The sequence below is a fragment of the Thunnus albacares genome, chromosome 2 (assembly GCF_914725855.1).
Source record: "Thunnus albacares chromosome 2, fThuAlb1.1, whole genome shotgun sequence".
Classification (NCBI taxonomy): Eukaryota; Metazoa; Chordata; class Actinopteri; order Scombriformes; family Scombridae; genus Thunnus; species Thunnus albacares.
Genome location: NC_058107.1, coordinates 36,416,182 through 36,443,874, shown reverse-complemented (window position 1 = coordinate 36,443,874; position 27,693 = coordinate 36,416,182). Strand labels below are relative to the sequence as shown.

The 27,693-nt window shown below is 37.8% G+C and overlaps 1 protein-coding gene across 1 annotated transcript; it reads left to right on the top strand.

Moving 5' to 3' along the window:
* The first annotated feature begins 1,608 nt into the window (after nt 1–1,608).
* LOC122968158 (solute carrier family 12 member 2-like) lies at nt 1,609–26,595 on the top strand. The gene is made up of 26 exons (XM_044333166.1): nt 1,609–2,388; nt 4,333–4,455; nt 4,772–4,847; nt 6,004–6,099; nt 7,222–7,361; nt 7,452–7,562; nt 9,602–9,710; nt 9,891–10,018; nt 10,272–10,356; nt 10,760–10,908; nt 15,334–15,441; nt 15,860–15,983; nt 16,124–16,225; nt 16,557–16,712; nt 17,824–17,923; nt 18,522–18,633; nt 18,724–18,864; nt 19,244–19,350; nt 20,307–20,386; nt 20,477–20,617; nt 21,916–22,029; nt 23,249–23,360; nt 23,517–23,603; nt 24,575–24,710; nt 24,836–24,903; nt 25,717–26,595. The coding sequence occupies exons 1-26, from the start codon at nt 1,939–1,941 to the stop codon at nt 25,850–25,852; spliced, it is 3,291 nt and encodes a 1,096-aa protein (XP_044189101.1). The 5' UTR covers nt 1,609–1,938; the 3' UTR covers nt 25,853–26,595.
* Nucleotides 26,596–27,693: the final 1,098 nt, after the last annotated feature.

Genomic DNA, 27,693 nt, shown 5'->3' with positions numbered 1-27,693 from the left:
GGCTTACTGGTGGTTCCTACAGTCTCCAAAATTAGAATGGGAGGCAGAGCCTTCAACTATCAGGCTCCCTAAATAGATGAGATAATCACATACAATTAAAGCCTAAAGCTCTCAAGATACCATTAATGGGTGTTAAAGGAGGATAATTTCAATATAATTTTACATATTTTTTTTGTGTTTTACATCCAGAAATTTGTGTTTTGATGGGGCAGTCTTAAGGATAAACTGGATAATTCTATGAATTTACAAAAGAATACTGTATAAAACAAGTCATTATTTAAATGAGGTAATTTTAAGGTATTTCAGCAATGTTTTTCCTTGTTTTGTGCACATTTATACATTTATTTAGCATTCTAGTAATAGTTTTTTTTTGTTTTTATTTTACAACAGTTGGACTGTAAAAATGCAGATAATGTCTACAGTAAATATCTGTATTTTAAAAAAATTCTTTGTAGAATAACTAAAGGTTTTTCTACCGTTATTTGATGGTAAGTGCTTTTTTTTTTTAAACTTTTTTAAACTTTTTTTTTTTTACATTAAATTTAAAGTAAAAAAAACAGACAGTTGCCTTAATTTTACATTCAGTAATAGGATGTGTATTATTTGTATTTTTACATAGAATTCAATGTAACGTAACATTCAAGACCATTAAGTAATTGAAAAATCCTGTTAAAAAAAACTATAATATTCCATTATATCAATTTACAGATTACAGCCTTTATTTTATGGTGAATATTTCAAATAAAAATAATTTACACATTTACACTTAATGTAGAAAATAAAATAATACAGTAAATTTCTGTGAAATAACTTCTTTTTTTTTTTTTTTTTTACAGTGTGGTTAAACTGGTTCCTGTCTTTCTGTCCTTGTATTGTTTTATATTTATTGTCCAGTGTTTGGCTCCAGCATCAAGCACTTTGACAGAGAAAGCAACTGTTGTTCCCTATGCTAATGCTGCACACACACACACACACACACACACTCCTTGCGTGTCCAGGCTTCTGTGTGAGTGTCTCAGTGTGTCACGAGCAGTGATGACAAATGTCTTTGTTTTATGCCACCACACACACACACACACACACACACTTTAAAGTATGCTGAATGGTACAATTAGGACTTCATATTGTTTATTTTATTTATAAGAACGTTATTCTGCTGTTAATGGGATATAACCAAGGTTTGGTTCAGTGTTCTCTATTAAAAATAAACATATTCATGTTACAATGGATCTAAACTTTATGATGTAAAATCTTTCTTTCTCTCCGATCTCAAGCTTTCCTCTCTCGACTTGGAGGCGCCAGGACGCGTGCCAAAGTTTGGAGCGTTGTGGACATCGATCCATCCTCTCTCCTTCTTCTTCTTCATCCTCTCCGTGTTCCCGACATGCTGGGATGTCTCGAGAGTCCAGATAGAGGGGGAGAAAGAGAGAGAGGGCGATGACAATAACCCGTTTGAGTTACCAAGTGCGGGTGCGCCACGCTCGCCAACTCGTGGATGGATGGACAGAGAGAGAGAGAGAGAGAGAGAGAGAGAGAGAGAGAGAGAGAGAGAGAGAGAGAGAGAGAGAGAGAGAGAGAGAGAGAGAGAGAGAGAGAGAGAGAGAGAGAGAGAGAGAGAGAGAGAGAGTTGGTGTCCTTTACGCGCGGCACAGATCTTTGCCGTGCGTCCTGGCGCATGTACCCAGAGTTCCCCCGTGGTCAGCAGAGGAGTAAATGACTGTTTGTATGTAACTTTCACCTCAAATCGTTTAATTTGGACTCCAGTTTTATGACTGATTCCGCTCTGTGGTTCTGTGTGTCCTCTCTGACTGTTCGGTAGTCGGTACTAAATGCTGCGGCGCTGCTGCCTGGACCTCCCCGCGGTTTTGGAGCAGGTGGTTATTTCACGGTAGCACTTAGTCTGTCGGTGCTTCAGTTTTATCCTCTATCCGAGCGGACATGTCGGGACAAAAACCGTCCTTGAAGACCGGCGGCTCCGCTGAAAGCCGCTTCCAGGTGGATGTGGTGACAGAGGCATCATCCGCAGCACCTGCACCTGTCCCGGCTTCCACCGATGGATCCAAGCCGCCTGATGACTCCAAAGGCCGGTTCAGGGTGGTGGGGTTCCTGGATTCGGGCGCGCTGGGCAGCGCGATGGACATCGGGCTCCCGCCGGATGTCTCCCACGAGCCGGACACGACCAAGAGCGACTCGGTCAGCCTCCATTCAACGGGTACTGGGCATACCCACATCTCCGACTCCCACTCCAACACCTACTATATGAGGACCTTCGGACACAACACCATAGACGCGGTGCCGAACATCGAGTTCTACCGGCAGACTGCTGCGTCCTTCGGGGAGAAACTGACCAGACCGTCGCTGTCGGAGCTGCACGATGAACTCGATAAAGTAAAAGTTTTAATATCAGTGTAACATCCATCACTCTGACTAAGAATCATTTATAGTAAAAAGCAACATATTCTAATGGGAATAATGTTGGATATTATAGGAAGATTTACAATGTCATAATTAAAAACTCAAGAGAGGTAATCCATTAGTGATAAAGTGCAATGAACAAACACAGTTTGATGAATATTATTGATCTATATGTGTAATAACGACAGGTTTACACAGCCCCCTACTATACAACACAAGCACACGATAAATCTTTATATTCTGGAGACGTTAAAGTACGTTTTATTATTATTATCTGAGAGAAAAGAGATGATTTTATCCCCCAAATCCATCATCATCAATCCAACATACAACATTCATCAATCAATCAATAAATCAAACTTTAGTAATATAGCACCTTTCCTGCAGATTAATGCATTTCAGAGTTTATTACAGAGGTCTGACAAACTGATAATAAAACAGAACAAATGTAAACAATTTGAGATTAAAACACACAAGTAATAAAAATGATGAAAACCAATAAATAAAAAAACAGTAAAAACAGATAAAAGACAATGAGAAATGAAAGAACAATAAGAGGATAAAGGAAATAAAACATTTTAAAACATTAATAAAATAAATGATTACACAAAATAAAAAAAACATAGCAAGAAAAACCATAGTAACTATTTCCTGTCTGCTTGAGTTCAGTGTTTAATTTTCTTCTTGAATGGATTTATTAATTTATTGAATGTTTTTAATGTTTGTTTTTATAAAGACAAGTATATAAAACTCTACATGAACATAAAACAACCCGAAACACAAACAATGAATAAAATTACCATAAAAATTGAATAAACAGACGTCTTAAGACAGAAAACATTCCCTTCACTCCCACCTGAGAGAGTGTGAGTGGGCTCAATGACATCACTGGAGGCATGACCCAAACACACACACACGCACGCACACACACACACACACACACACACACACACACATACAATGCTGTCTGTCATGACCCTGCAGGCACCCCCAGCCGTGCTCCCACTCCTCGGGTACAATCAGGTGGCTATATTGTACATTAACAGGGAGCATTGACAGTATCGTGACAGCAGGAAGTTGCAGCTGTCTCCTCTGATTACGGTGAAGCAACACGTAAAGTGTAGACTGTTGGTTCAAATTTTACAGTAATCTTAAGATATGAGATACAGACTGGTGACAAATTGAATTAAAACCTAAAATATAGCATGTTAGTATGGTGTTATTCCACCACGAGCCTCCAGAACAGCAGATTCTCCAAGTTTCCAAACATTCTTCCAAAAGATATTTCCTCTTTTGGTGTTTTGATGATGTCGGTGAAGAGTTTTGTCAACATGTCGCTCCAAAATCTTGCATTGGTGTTGAGTTGGCTTGATTTTCTACTCATTTATTCAGGTTTTTTCCTTTAATTTGTCACCCATCTATAGTTTTAAAGAGAAGCATCTTGACATGCAGTGACATTAAAATCATCATAATTGCCATTTTACAACACAATGAGAAAACAGAATATACTTCTAACATAATTACAAAACATAGGCTCAACTTTATTTTATTCAAGTAATATTAGCGTAATGTTACTTTGCATTAAACACAAGTACAACAATGTTTTCTGTGTTACACATAAACGTCTCATATTTTGTGACGAGTAGACCAGAACAATGTGGCGTCCATGTTCACGTATCAATACCATGACTAGCAGCGTCCAGTGTAGCAACTACGTGTGTATATCTATGCCTGAAAATGATGGCTGGCCAATCAGAGCACCCATTTTTAAATTTAACTAATTAATTAATTATGAAATGTTCAGTGATTAAACCGAGACTGATTTTTTTTGTTTATCAATTTATCAATGAGTTGACTCACTGTCTCAGCTCTGGTACACTTTCTCTCATTTCTATCTTGGCTGTGATTGGTTGTCAGGAGCCGTTTGAGGATGGTCTGGCCAATGGAGAGGAGCCCTCAGCAGCTGAGGAGGCGGCAGCGCTGGCAGCGAAGGAGGCGAAACGAGGAACTGTCAAGTTTGGTTGGGTCAAAGGAGTCCTGGTTAGTGTGAACACCTTCTCCTTGTGATATTAAACTTAAAATCATTTATTCAATTTCACACTTCACAGCCTCTGGTTATGATGACTTGAATAAAATAATCTCATGACAACTAAATAACTTCAGTTTATCAAATAAATGTGAAGAATCAGGGGAGAGAACTGCTTTTCCACTCTGGTTTTATATCGAGAATGAATCTGGAGCCAAACTGTGTGTACATGTTTTAATGACATTATGGGGACTTAAGACTCACAGTCACATCTGGGGACAAGAAGCGGGTCCCCACAAGGTTAACCATGTGTTTGTGTGTGTGTTGCAGGTCCGCTGTATGCTTAATATCTGGGGTGTGATGCTGTTCATCAGAATGTCTTGGATTGTTGGACAGGCTGGCATTGGTATGTACAAATTAACAGATGGATCTTATAAATCTGATTTTGTGTACGCTCGGTCTCCATTAGAGGACTCAGGGGACCTCCTCTACTCCAGATCACCCGATAAGTATAAAGCCTTCCTCAAGATGTACAATATGTAGGATGTGCCAACTACTTAAAGGATAAGTCTGGTCTATTCTGTATTTATCTTCTTGTCAACAAATCCCACATAAAGACCAAAACCAACAATTAATTGATCTACTAACAAGAATTTACCTGATATATCTTATTGCTCTAAGCCTTAGAGCTCCGTTGTCGTCCAAAAACTATTAAAAAAAACACGCCAATGAGTCACACCGCTGAACTGGGTGACATGTTCCTTCATTACTATGAAACACACACTCTGTAGTTTATTTTGACTCTCTCACACACACCAGCCTGCTGCCAGAAATACTCATTAGAGCACCAAATGTGGATTTATCCGCCTCTGAAAATAGTCCCCAACAAATGCACTTTTTCCTCCTGTTGGAGTAACATTTGCTAAAAATTACAGTGGCCAGCTGTTTCAGGAAATTACTGAGCTCTTTAAAATAAAAATGAATTATACATTTGTGAGCTGTTTTTAAAGATTTATGTCTTCAGTATGAACCACAGTAAGGAAGTCAGAATATATTGAGAGATAAAATAACACATTGTTGGTTTTGATCTTTCCATGAAATTTGTTGACAATAAAAAAAAATGCAACACATCACACTCCTTTAAGTTGTAAACCTAGCATTAACTCATTAACTAAATTAAACTCAGCTGTTCAAAAACATAAAATGATTGCTATAAGATTAGATAAATAACAGTTTATGATAATTTTTTTTGCCTTAGCCAGGTGGTTAGCCTGAAGACAAGTTGAGTTAACCATCTTAATGCTTCCGATTAACAGGCACAGTAGTTGTGCTATGATCAACAATGGAGAACAGTTATGTCAAGATTAGCTTGCGAGCTAACCCAAAATGATGTTACTGCATTCTGGATTAGATTTATGGCTGCTTGAAATATTTTGGGGGCAGATCTGTTTAACATGGTTGACTAGTGTGATCATTCTGCTGCGACTGAGTTGATGTTTTGAATGAAAGTCTTCTCCTCTGTAACTTCATTGATTTTGTTTGTGTGTGTGTTTGTGTAACAGGACTGACGATTGCGATCATTCTCATGGCCACTCTGGTCACCACCATCACCGGTCTGTCTACCTCTGCCATTGCAACCAACGGCTTTGTTCGAGGAGGTGAGACAACAGATGCTCAGGCTGTATACAGGCTTTTGAAAGTGTTATCTGCTTGGTGAGAAGAGTTTCTTTTGTTTATGACCCAGTTTTCCCAAAATACAGAGAATTAGAACAACACACTAGAAGATTTTCTTTTGTACATAAAGTATTTTATTAACTTTTACAGTAAAGTTAATAAAAGATAAGCAATACAAGACAACACATTACAGTGACAGAATAAACAAAACAAAACAAATGTGGGTACATAGAAAAGTAAGACAAACCAATAAACTGAGAAAAAATAAAGGGCAGGTGTGGGAGTGATGTATGAATGAAGTAAAGCATAAATACAACATAGATTCATGGAAAAAATGCTAGAAATATTTACTTCCTGTTATGTTTCTTTCTTTATATACATTTAAAACTGAGACCAAACTCCATAAAACCTCCCTTCATAATTATTAGTCCATGTGATTAAAGATTCAAAAGCAGCAATGTCCGTTATTGATTTTAACCATTAAACAAAGTCAGGCTTTCATTGAATCTTCCAATGGTGGAGAACAAAGTCTGACGACTCTTAAATAGACGTTACTTTTAGTTATTGCGGTTTTGGAACCTTCTTGATGATCATTATTACCTTTCTTTCTATCTGGTCAATTTTGTTTTTGTTTTAATGTTGATCAATGTGATTTTGTTTTATTGTTGCTGTTGTCGTGTGGACCCCAGGAAGACTAATGACCACTTTGAGGAAGCTAATGGGGATCCTTAACAATCACTGAAGCGCCAATAAAGTCTGCCAATGCAAGTCTGCCAATGCAAGTCTGAATTCTTGCAATGGTTTATATAATTACTGTCCAATAGTTTACTCTAGAAGACTTTTAAAATCCAAACCGTCACACCAAGTTCAGATTTTCAGCTCAAACAGCAGGGTCGTCCACATTTGTCTTTGTCTAGTTGTAAAAATCAAAACACAACCCTTCTCCGGTACATCATGCTTTAATTATCTGATTATAATCTAATCACCAGCCTGAAGAAAGTGATTACTTGATCAGCACACTTCAAAATAAAGCCTCTGTGTTAGAAATCAAGCTTACTAGTGCCGTATGATGAAACTGATTGACACCGTGTGTCCCTGCTGCCCAGGAGGGGCGTATTACCTGATCTCCAGGAGTCTGGGGCCAGAGTTCGGAGGCTCGATCGGTCTCATCTTCGCCTTTGCCAATGCTGTGGCTGTGGCCATGTATGTCGTGGGCTTCGCCGAGACGGTCGTCGAGTTGCTTAATGTGAGAAAGACTTATTCAAAACATCTGTCTGTGTGTGTTTCTGTCGAGCAACAATTCTGATCCATGTCCTGATGTGGTTGGTGGTTCCAGGATGTTGACGCCCTGATGACCGATGAGCTCAATGACATTCGAATCGTCGGGACTCTGACCGTCATCCTGCTGCTGGGAATCTCTGTAGCTGGGATGGAGTGGGAGGCCAAGGTAGGTCTTGATAGTCCACACTCAAAATCCTCTACTGACACCTCAAAGACTGACACAACAATGACAGTACAGCTGTTGGAATTATGTTTAAACAGTGTTGCTGTGGGATTACTTCAATGCTACTGAATGGTTTTCTGGGATTGAGACAGAAGACATTCAAGTCTAATAAAGAAGCAAAGAAAACCAATAAACAAAAACCTGTTTATTTAATTTCAGTTTGGGGGAAATATTTACATGTTATTTTCAAAATGTCTGACTTTGGTGCCATGTAGTGATGGTATCAAAAAAGACACCGTGTCAGACAGCAACGCATGCTTTAATTATCTAATTTCTGTAAAAATGAAAACTTATTCAATCAGAAGAATTTGAAAGATGCTGTAATTATAGAACAATCTTCATACTGTATGAGAAATGAATTGCCAAATCTGATTTAGTTTCAGTTTTTGTTAACAATGATAAATTAACTATCTGTAAATTTGTGAATCTACCAACAGACACCACAGAAAGATACTTTTTAAGACCCTATTTGTAATTGGTGTCAGCGGTCACATTGTCTAGAGCCTTTGGGTCAGTTCACCAAACAATAATGGGCTGCTTGTGATATCTTTGATACTGTACCAACACCCCACTCTGTGCTGTGCTGTACTGTGCATATTTCCACAGAGAAATCTGTCCAATTTATCCTAATGCAGCTTGTTCACTTAACTTATTGAAACCTGAGAGAACTGCCTGGTCAGAGACAATCAGATAGTCATGAATTTCAATGAGGAATGAAGACTGTCCTCCCAAGAAAAATGGCACAATCAGTTATTTCAGGAATTGCCCCAAAAACTACATATGTTTACATTCAAGTGACAGTGCCGTCTAGTGGCCGTAGTTATTATGACAGGACCAAAGGAAGAAAACAGGTGATATTATTATAGAACGACAAAGTCCATGTAGGAAGGAGGTCAGAGTGGATAGATGGGTCAACAAAACATTGGATTTTAACACAAGAGTTCACTTCCTATCTCCAACTGTGAGTCAACACCATGACCATGATCATACTTTGACATATTGTGATGTTTAATTTGGACTAGTTGTTGGAGGAATGCCAGGAATACATCAAGGACCACAATCACATTATGTCTCTTCACACAGTGCCAAATAAACTAAAATAAACTAAACTAAATACCAACAGCTAATTTCTATTTGATTAACAAAAAATACATGGACACCACTCCCCACATTTTTCCAGGAACAACCACATCCAGGACATTTTCTAAGCTGGTATGAATTGAAAACTGATAAATGAATAAATTTCATTTGAAATAAAAGTGACATTTTTCGCCACTGTTTTCTTTTTCTTGTTGTAAACCAATCAGATAAGAGCCAGGATGGTTAATATGAGCATGTTAAATATAACATAACATAACATAACATAACATAACATAACATAACATAACATAACATAACATAACATAACATAACATGTAGCATCTTGCTATCTTGCTGCTACCAGTCTGCCTTCATGTACCTGCATGCATGTCTTATTGTGGTTTTGCTTTTATTGTGTCAGACTAATTAATGTATTTTACATACTGTGCATGTTTTTTGTATCTGTACTTCTGCCTTGCATGTTCTAGTTAGTGTCTAACAATGCAGCTCATATTATTCAATCTACTTTTCTATTAACATTAATATCTTCATGTATTTATTGTCTTGCATGTCTTGTACCATGAATCTCTGTGTTGCACGTTTTAAGGATGTCCTGAATGATGTTTTTTATTAATATTATATATTTTCTTCTTTCTTCATTTTATTAATTGTTCCTGCATGCTTATAAATGACCTCAGTAACTTTGTAATTTCAATCTCATTTTCATATTCTGTCTTTAGGGTGACTCTGTAACATCTGTCCAGGGACAATAGATGAAAAATAGCCTCTTGGCTAACTCTGGCGCATTTACAGAAATGTTTATTAATGTGCCCTGTTAAATAAACAAATAAATAAAAATAAAAAAATAAAGTCCTTGATCCTCTCTTTCCTTGACGCCCCAGGCTCAGATTGTCCTCCTGGTTATTCTGCTGGGAGCCATCGCCAACTACTTCATAGGAAGCTTCATGCCAACAGAAAGCAAGGAGCCCAAAGGATTCTTCGGCTACCACAGTCAGTCTTCATCTTCATTTTCCCCGCCAAACACTAATTGTCTTGGTTTTGTCCAAAATGTTGGTCTATTCTATGACCTAATCAGTCTACGATGTACTCTACCTGATCTCACCACTGCAAAAAGTGTAATCAAAAGTCCAGCCTACATTTTCATCTGTTTTGGTTTGCTAATTTCAACAGCGGCCATCTTTCTCGAGAACCTGGGTCCAGACTTCAGAGAGGAAGAGACATTCTTCTCTGTGTTTGCCATCTTCTTCCCAGCAGCCACTGGGATCCTGGCCGGCGCCAACATCTCTGGAGATCTCGCTGTAGGTTTAAATATTCTCTTATGTTTGGTATTTTACATAAAGTGCAATTTATAGTATTGTTTTAGTTTAACGTGTAAGTGATGTAGAAGTGTTCAGTGCACTGTGACATCACTGTTGATACGTGGTTACAGGCCAATTAAACTATATTTTTCAGCTTGGTATTGAGTCATTAATTTTGTGAGGCTGAAGGTAAAATTTAAATCCTTAACTGAGTGGACAATAAAACTGAATCTCCTCATGTCTCCACCTTTAGGACCCTCAGTCAGCAATCCCTAAAGGAACCCTGCTGGCCATTCTCGTCACAGGAATCACCTACGTGGTTATCGCCATCTCTGCAGGTTAATATTCTGCTTCTAATCTTCTGTCAGTTGAGTGTTACTCATCAAAACTCATTGTGTGTATCACTGAGATCTGACAAAAATCACAAAACATTTGCAAAGCTGATTTTTTCAGTGTTTTAAATCCTTCATTGTTTACATCCATGTTTACTAGCTGCGGTTCTTGACGTATTTCCAGCCACCTGTAAATCACTGGAATAGTGTGAAACCACTGGCAGGACTGTGAAATGCAAACAGAGGTGTAAAACATAAAATAAATTACGAATCAAGTGCAACATCTGTGGCGTCTGCATTTCAGGAAATTGGAAAATGTGTAAACAAGGGAGTAAGAGGGGAGTAAGCCCCGTTCACAAAGGTTTGTCACAGTAATGTCATAGTGTGCGTTGGTTTTCTCCACCTTCAGGCTCCTGTCTTGTGAGAGACGCCACCGGCGACCACAATGACACGGTGAGCGACACGGTGAACTGCACCGACGCCGCCTGCACACTGGGATACGACTTCTCCATCTGCAAGGAGGGAGGCTGTCAGTACGGCCTGATGAACGACTTCCAGGTAACACTGCAGCCAATGACACACACTCAGCTCCGGGTTTTTAGAAACATCTGTATTACTGATTTATTTAGGACTGAAACCAACTTTTATTTTAATTAGCGATTTATCTGCTGATTATTTTTTCAGTTAGTTGATTAATTTTTTTGCCTATAAAATTTCAGGTGACGTCTTCAAAAGTCTTTTCTGTCCATCAAACTGTCCAAAACCCAAATATACTTACTATTATGTAAGACAAAGACAACCATCAAATCCTCACATGTAAGAGGCTGAAACCAGCAAAGGTTTGGCATTTTGCTCAAAAAATGACTAAAATGACTACTAGATTATCAAAATAGTTAGCAGTTTCATTTTCTGTTGATATATTGGCTGTTAATGGATAAGTGTATGATGAGAACAGTGGAGAACTGGTGGGTGAAGTTTGATGGTTTACTACAGTCACTGGTTTCAGCTTCTCAAACGAGCAGATTTCTTTTATATGCATCATTGTAAACTGAATATCTTTGTGTTTAGGACTCAAGCAGAACAAGACATTTGAAGATGCCACATCATGTTCTGGGAAATTGTGATGGGCATTTTTCACTATTTTCTCATATTGTTTTAGACTAAATGCTTAATTTGTTAATGGAAAAAATGATTGGCAGATTAATTAATAATACAAATTGTCATTACTTGCAGCTTCAGACTAATTTGCACCTTTCGATTGACACCAGAACAGCTTTGATGCCCCTTAATATTATTAATGACTGTCCTTTTGGATTCTCCAAATGGCCATTTTGAGTGTAATATAATGGGTTTTATTTTTATTACCACCATATTTGTAACAGGATGTGGTTTCTAAACTAACCAGACACACCTACAGCAAACATTTCCATTCAAAAATGGAAAAAAAGGGAAAAAAGGATATTTTTGATCATGTTTGTGTCTCTGTAAGTTTGACTTTTTGATAGTAAATGCAAAAGAGTTGCCTTTTATAGGAAACCAGGATGATATACATGCTCCAAATTGTTTGGAAAATGTCCATCAGGTGGAGGAACATGAGCTAAACCCCCCAGTTTAGCTAAATAAAATAATCCACTTTATTTGAAAGTGAAACTCATCTCTGATGTAATACAAAAAACATTTTTTTGCTAAATTGAATGGATGTTTATAAAGGACAGATAATATGAAACATTTGAATGTGTAATATTGTTAACATTTGCCTTCATTTTCTCTTCCAAATAGCAAACTTTATTTATAAAGTACTTATAAAGTAGAGGTTACAAAATGCTTTACAGGACAAAAAATACAGTAAATTAAAACAAGGAGAAAACATGTAATAAAACAAATTTGTTAAATACAGTCTAAGACTGACCTAACATGGCAATAAACAGTAGACATGAGGCAATATCAACAAGATATCACAATATTTTAAACCAAATGCCTTGACAGATATATACAGTATCTTGATATAATATGATAATATAGATTTTGATGCTTTCAGTAGATATAAAACGTCATTTATAACGTAGATATGATGACCAATCATTCATTGTTCATTTCAGTGAAATAAAATAGTTAGATAAACTCTGAGATATGTGTTATTTAACTATAATAAGACAAGACTTAAGAGGGAAATTTGCCTTTTCCACACAATGCTGCTGCTGTACAGTACCAAATGATTCAACTGTAATGCACATCATACATCTCATAAATACCTAGATACAAAGTAAAAAATCAATAAAAACTCAGAATTCTGAAATATTCAAAGTAAAGGTAATCATTCCTTTAACTTTCTTATATAACTTGAAACAAAACCCAGAGGATTCTGTATATGGATTAATCACAGTACTGAGTATTGATATTATTGATATGGCCACTGTGTGTATCTGTGTGAAAATCTGGTTCATAAATGAAGCTCATTAACAGATTCTTTGTCACATAAAACCTGCAGATTCTAGTTCTAGTTGTTTAACAGAAGTGTGAATCGTATCAGACTTGTACTGTGATCATGTTTCTCTGCATGTGGTTGTTGATGGCTGCGTGTCTGAGTGTGTGTGTGTGCATTTCTGTTACCTCATCGGGACCTTTTTCCAGTATAAACACCGACCTTATCAGGACCAGTAGTCCTCATGGGGACCAAATCCCAGTCTTAATAAGGCAAAGCGTCATTTCTGAGGTCCTGGTTAAGGTTAGGAGTAAGGTGTGAATTGAGGTTAGGAAAACTGTGTGTGTGTGGGTCTGTCATAGGCTACTTTTGAGTACAAATTTAATGCTAAAGACCAGTTGATTGAGGACAAACGTTGTGTCCCCAATTGGGAAAAAGCTGATTTTTGGGTCAGTGGTTAAAGTTAGAGTTAGATTAAGTTTAGGGTAAGTCTCCAGGAAAAGTAATGTAAGTCTATGTAATGTCCCCAAAAGTGATCTAGGACAACGTGTGTGTGTGTGTGTGTGTGTGTGTGTGTGTGTGTGTGTGTGTGTGTATGTGTGTAGGTGGACGTCATCAATGCTCTCATTCAGTTCTGGCTCCAACCAGCGAGAAACCTTGTGACTCAAAACAACAGTCACTATTATCTCTGCTGCACTTTGTTTGGGAACAGCTCCGTCACACACACGCACACACACACACACGCACGCACGCACGCACGCAGACACACACACACACACACATAGCTCAATGACACTGATATTCCTGACACGGTGCACAATCATGTCCTTCGCTACACACAGAAACATTTGCTCTCGTTTTATTTTATTCTGCGTTTTTATTTTAAGTTGCTCAGTAAAATTTAAAAGAAAACCATTAAAATCTACCAGATTAGCAGATGTGAGTAAAACTAACATCTGTGTGTGTGTTTCTCGTCCTCTTACACGCTGCTGAAGCTTGGACGAGGTTTCTGCCTCACATGACTAACGACTAACAGACATCACATAATGTCGGTACGTATCTGTGTTTGACAACAGAACAGAGATGTTTTCTGTCCTTCAACTCAGCTCAATGCAAATATTTTGTCATAAAGAGATTTTCATATTCAAATATTCTGTTCAGGAGCAAACGAGACACTTAGTCCTCTTCCCCCCTTTATATTCAAAGTATTTGTGTGGTGTCGTTCCCTCCTTTTCCTTTATTATTTTGGTATATTTCGTCATGAAATAAAGGGACAGGTTGACACATGCACTGTACTGCACTGAAAAGCCCACTGAGATAGTCTGTGTGCATACTAACTTCCACACCAGGTGCTCAAGCTGTAAAGACTGATAATTACACCTTGAGGTGGACGGGCAGTCCACGCCTTTACTTGAAGAGTTTACCAACTTTTATGTAAACAGTGTCACGGCTCTTGTTGGATGTTTGCTGATTTCTAAAAGAACAACTGTTGGTTCTAAGGACGGTGATGGTGATCAGTTGGTGGATCCGCCACTTTAGTCCAGACTGAAATATGAAACATTTATCTGATGGATTGTCATGAAATTTAATACATTCAGACATTCACGGCTCCCAGAGGACGATCTAATACCTTTGGTGATCCGCTGACAGTTGTGCTTTGAGTGAAATGCCTCAACAACTATTGGATAGATTGTCACACCGTCATGTTCCCGTCAGGATGAACTGTAAAGACTTTGATGATCCTCTGACTTTTCCTCTACTGCCAACATCTGGTCAAAATTTACATTTGTCAAATACTTTGGTTTATGACTAAAAAACTGCTAAACTTACAGCGTTCCCACCAGCCTCAGCTACCAAAATGCTTACATGCTAAACTGAGATGGTGAACATTATACCTGCTAAACAAAAATCATGTTAGCATTTAGCCTCCACATGTGCGCACCAGAGAATGAGATGCTGCTAAATGTGTTTCATCCTGCAGCTCAGTGACTTCATTATGAGTACGTTCACAACAAGCAGTTTATTGAAACCTTGCAGCGTTTTATCCTTTTAGATCAGTTCAACAATACAGTTTTGTGTCATTCGGTCAAAGGAATGTGATGTAAAATAGATGCTATGTCCTTCTTTAATTCATTTATATAAGGGGATACTGTAAGATAAATGGTTGGTGGTGATTGGTTAGACGAAAATGACAAGTCAGCATCGATGCAGACTGGCTGTCGGAGGGTTTTATTGTCCACTGCTGCTCTACAATAACTGGTTTGGGATGGACGTTTTGGTGAACCCTCCATGTGAACATGCAAACCAAGACAAGATGTAGGATCAGGACTGAGTCTGGGTCATGTGTTCTCAGCTGGCATAAACACCACAGAAGAAGAGAGCAGACAACAATCCCAAAACCTCTAACCTGGAGGGACGACTGCTAAGCTACCTGTCAGGCTACCATGTGACTTGTTTACAAACCCTTAATGGATGGACATTTCTCAGTTTGAAATAAATGAACTAAATATATATATGTGTGTGTGTGTGTGTGTGTGTGTGTGTGTGTGTGTGTGTTGCAGGCGATGAGTCTGGTGTCGGGCTTCGGTCCTCTGATCACTGCTGGGATTTTTTCTGCCACTCTGTCGTCGGCTCTGGCGTCGCTGGTCAGCGCGCCCAAAGTCTTCCAGGTCAGAAGCTACCTGTCAGCTCTGCTCCGATTTTATTGTTTTGTAATTATTAATATTCAACTATTTATCTATTAAATTTTATTTGGTTTTACCAGAAAACCAGAACAATTATTGAACACATGAGGCACCAAATACTAATTTTCCTTCCTTTTTAAACATTTGTTTATATCCTTACATTTTATGTGAATGAATGAGGGGATGGATAAACAAATAAGTCAATAACTAAAAACAAAATAAGTATTTTAAAGTACATTATGTGTGATTGAGATATGGATCATGTTGAATCTACTACAGTACTACACAGGCCTGTCCCACAGCCGCTGTTTTAACATCAAATCTGTCTCTTAACAGCTGAATTAACAAATTATTAACTTCATAAATGAAATGAATGACTGAATAAAAGCTGTTGTGTTTTTAGGCTCTGTGTAAAGACAACATCTATCCGGGACTGGGCATGTTTGCAAAGGGTTATGGGAAAAACAACGAGCCTCTCCGAGGTTACGTCCTGACCTTCTGCATCGGCCTCGCCTTCATCCTCATTGGTAGGCTGCTGTACGCATCACTGCTGCTGCATCCACATACAAACCTAATTATTTACAATAAGACATTTCTTTGAATGATGAAACTGTAAAAACTCCAGACCAGGACTAGAAACTGAACCTGTTTGCTGTTTGTCTCTTAGCGGAGTTGAACATCATCGCTCCCATCATCTCCAACTTCTTCTTGGCCTCCTACGCTCTCATCAACTTCTCCGTCTTCCACGCCTCCTTGGCCAACTCTCCAGGTAAGTAAAGTCACAGTTTCATGTTTTTATTCATATTTTCAGTTTGTGCATTTAAAAAAACAGCCAGAATTTTTTAAAAAAAGTCAATATATTGCAACACTTTTATGCTCAGTTCAGGAGGAAAACTTGGTACATTGATAGATTGATGACAATAAAAGGAAATACAAGTGTAATAAAAATAATAAGATGCAACAAAGTGCAATGGAAACAGGCATAGTGAATAAATTATGTTGTACATGAATCATGTGACTTAAACGAGACGGAAACATCAGATTGGCTGTTGTCCTTCTAGCGTGGTTCTTTTTCATGTCATTCTCGTCTCTCGCCACAGGGTGGCGTCCCAGCTTCAAGTACTACAACATGTGGGTGTCTCTGGCGGGTGCGATCCTGTGCTGTGTGGTGATGTTTGTCATCAACTGGTGGGCGGCTCTGGTCACCCTGCTCATCATCCTCGCTCTCTACATCTACGTCGGCTACAAGAAACCCGGTGAGAACATGACGGCGTCACATTACGGCGTCACATGACGGCGTTCATACGTTCAACATGAATGTATGACTCCAGAGAATGTGACGAAAATGCTCTGATTGGAGCTTCAGAGGTTAAACAGGCTTCTATTATTATGTATTAGTTCTATTGTCTGCACTGACCTTACCTGCCGTACTCTACTCTACTCTACTATTGTCTACTGGCCTTGATTTTACACTATTCTTTTCTACTCTACTGCACTCAACTCTACTATCACTATTCTTTACTCTGTTAGACTCTACTCCAATCTCTGCCTTACTCTTCTCTACTCAAATTGACTCGACTCTACTGTTTTCTACTGGCCTCGACTTTACTCTGCTCTACTCGATACATCTCTGCCCTATTCTACTTTACTGTACTTGACTCCACTATTACTATTCTTTACTCTATTAGACTACTCCAGTCTCCAAACTCTGCTTTATTCTCTTTCTTTATACTAGAATCAACTCTACTCTTCTCTACTCTACTATTCCCTACTTGACTTGACTCTTCTCTACTCAACTCTTCTCTACTGTTCTCTACTGGCCTCGACTTTATTCTACTCCACCCTACTCGACATGACTCTGCTGTATTCTACTCTTTTGTACTCGACTCTACTATTACTAGTCTGTACTCTACTTCAATCTGGTCCAATCTACTCTGCCTTAGTCTTCTCTTCTCTACTCGATTCAACTCTACTCTTCTCTAATCTGCTTTACTCTACTATTCTCGACTCTCAACTTTACTCTGACCCACTCTTTTCTCCTCCACTGGACTTGACTTGACTCTACAATACCGCCAGTCTACTTTTCTGTTCTCTACTATTCTTTACTCAACTCTTCTGAACTCTTACTTTCTCTACTCTGTGACACCAACAGCTGATTAGTTGGGTCAGGTGTGTTTAGCCAATCGAACTGTAAGGAACTGAATTTTGATCTGAAATAAAAACCTCTACTAATATCTCCACAAGAGCCGGGTTGTCTAATAAACCCTACAGGACTGTATTTTACTCTACACTTTATCTCATTGCCCCTTCAACTCTTGATCACATTATTTTATCAGCACTGTAACCAGTTTGTGTAATTTCCTGTAGATGTGAACTGGGGTTCGTCCACTCAGGCTCTGATCTACAACCAGGCTCTGACTCACTGTCTGAACCTCACTGGAGTCGAGGACCACGTCAAAAACTTCAGGTCAGCTCGAGGGTTTGAGTTGGTCTTTGATTCTGTGTTTAGACGTAAAACTGTTAAAGCTTTTATTTTCACTTAGACCTCTAATGCTTAGATCTGCATCCATTGATGCTGTTTTATGGTGCTTTAGATAAAGACATCCAGCAGAAAATTTGTAATAAATAATAGCAGAATGATATTGCAGAAAAAGATGTTTAGATCACAGATTAATAACAGTGCTCCCACGGTTCTAGAAAATTTAATTAAATTCCTCAGTAATTCCTTAGTTAACAACATCTGTTCTAGTGTTTGGATCAAAATTTAAAATCCTTCTTAAACCTAAAACTTCTAAAACCTCCTTAAATTTGAGGTCTAGGAGAGTATAATCTAGTGCTGAAACAAATAGTCATTAATTGATTAATCGATTGAACTAAAAATGCCAAACTTTTGCTAGTTTCAGCCTCTTAAATGTGAGAATTTGATGCTTTTCTTTGTCATACATGATAATAAACTTATATCTTTGAGTTTGAAACTGTAGAAATAAAACAACATCTGAAGACATCACTCTGGACTTAACTTATAATCGTCAGTATAATCATTCATCTGTATTCCATGTTTGCAGGCCGCAGTGTTTGGTGCTGACCGGTTATCCAAACTCTCGTCCTGCTCTGCTTCATCTGGTTCATTCTTTCACCAAGAACATCGGTCTCATGGTCTGCGGTCACGTCAGGACTGTACGTACACACTTCAAAGGAAACATCCACATAATTAGATAATTAGAGAAGATCTTCTCCTTCCATCACCTGTGTCTCTCTTCTGTTCAGGTGTCTCGTCGGCCGAACTTTAAGGAGCTGTCGCAGGATAACGCCCGCTGTCAGCGCTGGCTCACTAAAAAACGTATCAAAGCCTTTTACTCTCACGTCTTCGCTGACAACCTGAGGCACGGGGCGCAGTTCCTCCTGCAGGTAACAACATCTGGTCTCTTAACCTCTGTAATAATAAGAGCTTTCTCTCCAGCATTGAGCTGTCAGGTCTATGAGGTGGATATCTCATTAATTATTATATGATAATTGATGTGGGAGTCATAGCAGGTTTTAATGCTGTGTTCTTAGTTCTGACAGTAGTACATTTTATCCAAATCATTCTAATCTATCCGTTTGTACCTCAATACACATTTAATCTACTAATGTCTTTCAATACGAACACTTTCTCACATACACAACTACTTTCCTTTGGATTTTATTTTCTGTGAGGATTCTTTTCCTGTTTTTTTTCTTCTAAAAGTCAAAAATAGCTGCAAGTTTTCTGGAACGTCTGGTGACGTGTGGCTTGTTGTTTCTTTAGTCTGTCGGTCTCGGCCGCCTGAGGCCGAACACGTTGGTTATGGGCTTCAAGAACAACTGGAGTGAAGGAGACATGAGAGACGTGGAGATTTACATCAACACCATACAGTAAGGATTCATCATGTCTTAAAGGTGCAGTGTGTAGAATTTAGTGGCAGCTAGCGGAACGGACTTGGCAGAAATGGAATATAATATTCATAAATATGTTTTCATTAGTGTATAATCACCTGAAAATAAGAAACGTCGTGTTTTCGTTACTTAGAATGAGCCATTTATATCCACAGAGGGAGGCCGCCATGTTGCACCGCCATGTTTCTACAGTAGCCTAGAACGGACAAACCAAACACTGACTATAGAGACACCGTAGGTTCTCCTACACACTTGGAAGGGGAGGAGGAGGGGGGGTATTCAGTTGATTGTAATCTGCAACCTCACCTCTAGATGCCACTAAATCCAGCACACTGGTCCTTTAAAAAGCTAATAACATTTTACAAAGGTACTTTTTTTGCACCAAACATTTTTGAAGTTTTGGATTAGTGTCCACCGAGGTTCATCTGCAGCCAGAAAGGATGTTCAGCCCTGGTGGGATTTATAATTTATAATACAGAGATTCAGCAGAGGACAAAATGGCCAAACATTAGTTTGTATAACTAGAACTAACTATAACTACTTTTTAATTTGGAAGTGTCAGTATCAGTATTTGGAAAACAAAGATCACTTAACACTTAATGTATTTATCAAATTAACACAAACTCTCTAATAATCTTATAAATATTATTCTATGCAACATTAGGATACATAACAGCAGAGTGATGATAAAACTGATTTTTAATTGTTTGACATCTATAGTTACTTTAGAAGAGAATGAATTAATGTTTCATGTAACTCTACAGCTGGAATTCCTTATTTTTTGTATTCCAGTTTGAGTAAAGTTCATTTTTGCTTTCTTTTATTTACAATAGTGGACAAAATACAAAATACAATACTTTACATTTGATCTATAAATCATATTTCCTCTGCAGGACGATGAAGTCTTGAGTTTCATTATGTGTTTTATATTCCAGTGATGCCTTTGACCTGCAGTTTGGAGTCGTGATCCTCCGCCTGCAGGAAGGACTCGACATCTCTCACATCCAGGGACAAGGTACATCAGTCTGTCTGTGTCTGTATGTCTATCAGTCTGTCTGTATATCTACTGTATGAACTGTATCTGTCTCTTTGTGCGTCACTGCAGATGAACTGCTGTCGGCCCAGGAGAAGCCACCGATCGGCGGTAAAGACGTGGTGGTTTCTGTCAGTGTGACGAAAGACTCAGACACTGACTCCTGTCCTTCCAAAACCACCAGCAACCAGAGCAGCCCGCTCATCATTAGAGGTAAAAGAGGGAGAAAGGAATTAAGGCTAATCTTCAAAGCCTTAACATCTTGTTATTTTTCATTGCACATTTTTTGTAGTCTATTTGTAGTGGATTTTTAAACTGGAAACAGACAGAAACAGCTAAACAAGCTTCATTAAATATAAAACATGTAAATCAGAAAACTTTGGAGTTGTTTGATGGCTGATTGTCTCTCTTTTGATGACACTCGGCAGATTCTCTCTGCTTCCAGTCTGTCTGCTAAGCTCGACTAAATACATCCTGAACCTGTCTCTATACTAGACACTCAGGGTGTTTCAAACCTGCGTTGTTTAGTCTGGTTGAATTTGAATTTGGTTTTCCTCCTTGATACAATTCGTTTGTGCAGATCTGAACACTGGAATCAGACCAAAACAACCACACAGAGACCCTTTAGAGGAGGTGGTCTTGGTTTGTTGGTGGTGGGAACGTGATTTGACGTCTGCCTGACTGACTACAAGGCTGCAAGTTTGAGCAAAATGTAGCCAGGTGCAGCTTTGCATGCTGGGATGTTGATGAGTGAAATCAACAGTTGCTAACAGCTGTCGCTTCTGTCTGTGGATTACTACAAAGGGGGAAAATGTAGTTAGGGCTGAAAGTTCTATATATATATATATACTATATTAGTATTAAATATATACTATTGATAGCGTGGCCCAAGCATACACCCATGCAAATAGCCTAAAATGATACTGGTAAAGTAATTCTTCTGACACGCCAAACCAGCAGAATTCTTACAAAATAAACCATCATATCGTGTGTGGCGCCCAACAAACAGTGCTGTCCATGGTTCTGAAACAACTGCTCAGCGATAGTCACATGTATCTCAGCCAATAATGTTGTTGTTAAACGGAGGGGACAAAAAATATACCTGAAGGGGCTGAGTCCCCTTAAAACCCCTTTGTGGCACCGGGCCTGTGTTAGACCTTGATTGAAGTAGCTTAAATCAGTTGCTACAGTTGTCAAGACCCCATCATTGCATGCTGGCATGACACTCCTGATCTCTGATAAACATCATATGTAATAAAAGGAAACAACTTTATAACAGGTTGATTCTCTTATTATCTCAAGATAACAAAGCTTGTTTTCTCTAGATAATGAAATGATTAACTTGTGATCTTGAGATAACTGTGATGTCGAGTACACCTCCTCATCATTGCAAGGTGAGAAGTTAAACCACTGGAGGTTAACAAAGACAAGATTTTCAGGGGATGTTAACTTTTATTAACTCTTTTATTTACTTAATGTCCTGCTATGTTATTTGTTGTCACCTGCTACAGACACCAAGTCTCCTCTGAGTCTGACCGACCAGCGACTGTTGGAGGCCAGTCAGCAGTTTAAGAAGAAACAAGGCAAAGGAACCATTGATGTCTGGTGGCTGTTTGATGATGGAGGTCAGTTTTATGTCTAATATCTATAATGAATAAAGGGCTTGCCGCACAGCAAGACTCAGCTTTGGACCAACTGAAAACTTCTAGATATTTATTTAAACATTTTCTGCAAGTGGACGAGCTTGTTTAGCCTGAAAAACATGTCGCTCACTCTTGCAGAAAAAGAAGTTTTAAGTTGGTCCACGACCATGTTTTGAGTAGAAAACCCCTTTCCTAACTTTTGATTCATCTGCATTGGCCACATGCATTTGCTGTATACTGCTGTGTCTGATACCTGCCCCATAACGATTATATGTAGATTTATAGTGGTCAGTATTTTGTGTATTCCTGCTCAAATTAGTACATGAAACAAACAGAAATGTCATGTTATCACATTTTCCATATGGTTTTCTTTCACTTGAGGTTTGACTGCTGATCAGAATCAGGTTTATTGGCCAAATATGTTTACACATACAAGGAATTTCACTCCAGTTTCTAGTAGCTGGTGATGTAGTTACACACAACAATGTTCAGGAAGATATACACAGACATAAAGCCCAGACGTCATCTCGTTGTGTCCTCTTCTTCTGCAATGGTTTGGACAGAAACAACCATTCATTTGCATTTTGTAGTGCAGGAAATTTGTTTAAAATATGCATAAAGTTTGGATGCACACTTGGCTTATGACTGTTTTACAATGACATGATGTAGATGTTTTTTTTTATACTAGAATGAATTAACAAAATGATCAGAAACCAGCTTACAGAATGAATCCATCACACTTTAAACACATTTTTAAACTCAATAACAAACTCAGATCACACTACTGTTTTGTTCAGCATTTGTAGCTAAAAGTTTGTCACGTAGAATGTGCCTCCTTCATGTTTTATTACAGAATATAGAATATGAAAGACTGAGGAGAACTTTACAACAAAATGTTTTAGAAAACCTCATGACAGATGTTTCATGTCTCTTTGTTGCTGAATCTTCCTCGCTTTTTCATTTTAAAATTCTTGGATATGAATTTTAACAAATATTAAAACACAAGGAAGTACATCACCACATGAATATTTATGTTAAATTACAAAAAAACCTACATTTTACACAGTGTGAATGTGCAGGAGGGTCATGTGATTTGGAGATAAATAGCAACAAAAACAGATGCAGCAGAGAGGATAAGGAAAATATTAAAACTAAATGTTAAACTTTTATGAGTAAAGTGAGTTTGTGTTTGTGTTTGCAGGCCTGACTCTGCTGATTCCCTACCTGCTGACCAACAGGAGCAAGTGGGGCGACTGCAGGATCCGCGTCTTCATCGGCGGGAAGATCAACCGCATCGACCACGACCGCCGAGTGTGAGTCGACACTTTCACTTGAACAGGAAACAAAATCTTCACTACTTTATCTGATTTATTGCTTCTCATCTCAATTAACCACTTCAGACGAGTATAAACGAAGCGTCTTTTTTACTTTCTACATTTCTAATTTGCTGTTATCATCTGTCCCGTCAGGATGGCCACGCTGCTCAGCAGGTTCAGGATCGACTTCTCTGATATCAACGTCCTGGGAGACATCAACACCAAACCCAAGAAACACAAGTACGAACTCTGATTTAGTTCCTCGAGTTCACTTAAAACAGCATTACTCACTGAGTTCATGAGCTGATATGATGATGTAAAAAAATGAATTACAAAATAAGATTTACAGTGTTTGAAAAGAATGATAAAATGATTTTCAGCACAAAGTTGAACAAATCATTAGGAAACTGAGAGACCTGGTTCATCAGAAACTATTCTTTAAAACATTTATGAATGTAATGTTTTGCGCTAAAGGATGCACCTTCTTTACTTACATAAGATTTTAGTAAAATTCATATTTATTCAAACAGAAGCAGGAAAACGTAAGTGTAAAGAAAACATTAAAAATACATATCTTAACATTTCTTTCAGTACAAAAAATAAGGACAAAATTAGAAGAAATAAGAGAAAAAATAAAGCAAAAAATTAATTTATTTTAATAGAATTAAAGTCTTGTTTAATTGCTGATTCATGTGAGTCCCCATAATCTATATGCTATATACTTTCAGCCCATCCATTCACCTTCAAAACAAACAAAACATTTTGTTTTCATCCTGGAGTCCGTAACACGTGAGTCTACAACTAAGAGTTCCCAAAACCTACATACAGGTGCTTTAAAATAAAAAAAGAAACTAATTACATTAAAAAATGTCAAATATTTCCTGGTTCCAGCTTCTCAAATATGAGACTTTGATGCTTTTCTTTGTCATATATGAAAAATAAATATCTAAAATATCTTTTGAGTCACCTTGTACTTTTAATCAATTAGTTGAGAAAATAACAGGAAGTTTAATCTATAATTAAAATAATGGTCATTTGTAGTCTTAGACATTAGTTTAAACAGGTTTCAATTTGTTTATAATGTACAACATCAGGATTTAAATTCATACTGTAGCAGGACGCTGCAGAATAGTTAAAACTGATAATATTACCATAATAATAACTTATAATAATAATAATAATAATAATGATATTTCTATATTATCTTTCAGTAAGCTGAGTTTTAAGGAGCTGATCGAGCCGTACAGGCTGAAGGAAGACGACATGGAGCAGGAGGCTGCGGAGAGGCTGAAGGCTCAGGAGCCCTGGAGGATCACTGACAACGAACTGGAGCTCTACAAGGCCAAGGTACCGCCCAGATACTGCTGCCATATCAACTCTGACCAATCACAACACTCTGCTTTAGTTAGCCGTGACGTTAGAGCTGTTAAACATCCGGATGTTTTTGTTTATGTGATATTTGTGACTTTCAGACCAACCGTCAGATCCGGCTGAACGAGCTGCTGAAGGAACATTCCAGCAACGCCAAACTCATCGTCATGTAAGAACTTTTCTGTTTCCTGGTGAAAAATACTGTTAAAAGAGTATTAAGTTCTTTTAAAATGACATGAAAGATACATCATCTGAACTTTGTAGCGTTTCTTTATGAAAGGGGTTACAATGCCGATAAAAAACAGATCAAAGATGTCTGATAGAGTTCAAGAGGGAGCCTTAAAGTGACATCATACCTGAACCCAGTAGTCTAGTGAAATCTGCCTCCACCTCTCACTGCTGACTGAAACACCAGTTTCCACAGATGATCCTTGTGCCGAGTCAGAAGCACTTCTGTTTTTCAATGGAAGGTTGCGTAAATAGCGAATTGTGCATTTTCCGAGGACGGCCACTGCGCCTTCTATTACTGGTAGTTTGAGTCTTCCTGTACCTCCAAACCACTGCTGCAACTGTGTTTTGGCCAACACATCCTCATAAAAAAGGCTGGAAAAAACGATCTATCTCTGTGAGGAGGAGGCAACAAATCGGTCTCTCATAATCGGCAGAAATGGCTGATATTTCATTTTAGAGCTTTTATCGGCCGATACCGATGACGTGTTGATAACATTGTGCATCCCTACGAGTAATGTTCTTCTTTTCCTGTTTTTTCTTTTCTTTTTTATTATTGTGTTTTGTATGTTTGACATATATGTTTAAAGCAGAATAAATATAATGTTTAAAAAAAAAAAAGTTCCACTCTGACACCACAGGAATAAAAAAACACATAAATCAGCCATTTAATTTGTCAGTCGTTCAACCACTTCAGCCGCCAACCTTTAAAGCCGTCGCTGATAATATTTTCTTCCTCTCTCTCTCTGTGTAGGAGTATGCCTTTGGCCAGGAAGGGCACCGTGTCGAGCGCCCTCTACATGTGCTGGATGGAAACGCTGTCTAAAGACCTCCCGCGTCTGCTGCTGGTCCGAGGAAACCACCAGAGCGTCCTCACCTTCTACTCCTAAAGACCACGTTCACACCAAATCCAGCAATGCAGCTCTCCTCTTCATCTGAATGGAGGCGGTGCGTTTACACAGCAGGAGTCGGGACCGCATTATAAAAAAAAACTAAAAAAATGCAGCGGCCATCCGGCAAGAAGTTGAACCGACTGACCATGAAGTTAACACACACACACACACAGTATCCACATACAAATACACAGTGTCTGTTGGTCTCCATGTATATTTATTACAACAAATATCATTGTGCTTTAAGTTTTGTGTCACAGATTTGAAAGCCTCTGCTGTGAAGTGTTAAAGGCTAATTTTGTCTTTCTGTTTAGTCTTAATTTTAGTCAATTTCCATCAGTTCTCGTTAACAAATTAATCGACCGAATCATTATTTAAATGGCTGTTTCTGTCTTTCTCAGTAACAGGAAGTATAAATGTGTTTCACTATGAATGAAAAGTGCAGTACAAATTAAATGTATTATTATTTATTAGTATTATTATTATTATTATATTCTTTGGCTTATGTGTGTTTTACATGAATGAGAGTAACTACAGTAAAAATTAACTTGTTCTGTCCAGTTTTAATGTTTATTGATTGTGAGAATATTGTGATTCAGGTTTCAGAACGTGTGCTGGTTTTCAGGTGACCTGTGATTATGAAATGGTATTTTTTTTTCACTGGGGTTAAAATAGTGAGAGACTGTATCTCTGGTAACATTATTTTGTACATTATTTTATTAAAATATTAACTAAATCAAGCCTGTTTTTATGTATATAATTATTATTTATAAATTACTAGTGAAGAAACTGGTAAGTCGGTGATCAAACAGCATTCAAATCCAAACAACTGACATTTTTAAAATCATTTTTTATGCTTTATTTAAATTTTATTTACAAACAACAAAGCAGTAAAACCATTGATTTACAGATCCTTGTTTCTGATGAAATAAACAAAAATAATAATACATTCAGAAAAATAAAATAATTGTCATTAATTAAAATTTTCATCTCAACATGTTTTTTGCATATTTATAAATTCATATTTTTAGGAATTTAATATATTTTTATTAGATATTTTTACACACACAATGAAAGTTTTTTCTATTTGTTTCTTTTTAAAAACAAACAAACAAAACTTTGTATTATGTACATAACAATGTCACTTTTAAATCCAGGAGGAAACAACACCTGCCATGAAAGAAAAGATTATAACGCAATATATCAGAACACAGTGAGAGCTTTAATTTATAAAGTTTAATTTTCACTGAAGCACTTTGGGTGTGAAATACTGGGACATGGACGTTATTAATAATTTATTGAATAAATGTAACTTAAGTCCCTTAGAACAGGGACTCCAGATCAGGTAGAGCCTCATCATGTCAGCTGATATTATGCGTTTGTGGTGCAAATTCAAATATTCCAACAATTACATTTAATTAAATGACCAAAAACTGTCCAATCAGTGAACTTTGGTAGCTCAGCCTTGTATGTGGCAACAGTAAAGGTGAGAAAGAGGTTGGTATCTTTTTTTAAGACTTCTTTTTTCCTCAAATTAAACATCCAGAACTAAAAGTTAAAATAAAGAGCAAGTCAAGAAATATACAGCTGTGTCGTCGCCCCTAACCTGTTTGTATTTTGTATTTTGTATGTCAGAAAGTGAAAAAAAGTTGCATATTAAGCCTATAAACCTGTTTTCAGCAGCGTATTGCTGCCACCATGACAAAAAAAATATTTGCTGAGATTCTCTTACCATATCCTTATCTGGTGACCCTTTGGAGGGGCCCGACCCCTAGGTTGGGAACCACTGGACTAAACTAGCTAACTGTATATAAAGTAGTGTAAACTAGCTCCACCTC

Coding starts and splice junctions, on each gene's coding strand:
- LOC122968158 (XM_044333166.1), top strand. CDS start 1,939: ATGTCGGGACAAAAACCGTCCTTGAAGACCGGCGGCTCCGCTGAAAGC. Junction 10,909..15,333: donor GCCTGATGAACGACTTCCAG/GTAACACTGCAG, acceptor TGTGTGTTGCAG/GCGATGAGTCTGGTGTCGGG. Junction 24,711..24,835: donor TGGAGCTCTACAAGGCCAAG/GTACCGCCCAGA, acceptor TGTGACTTTCAG/ACCAACCGTCAGATCCGGCT.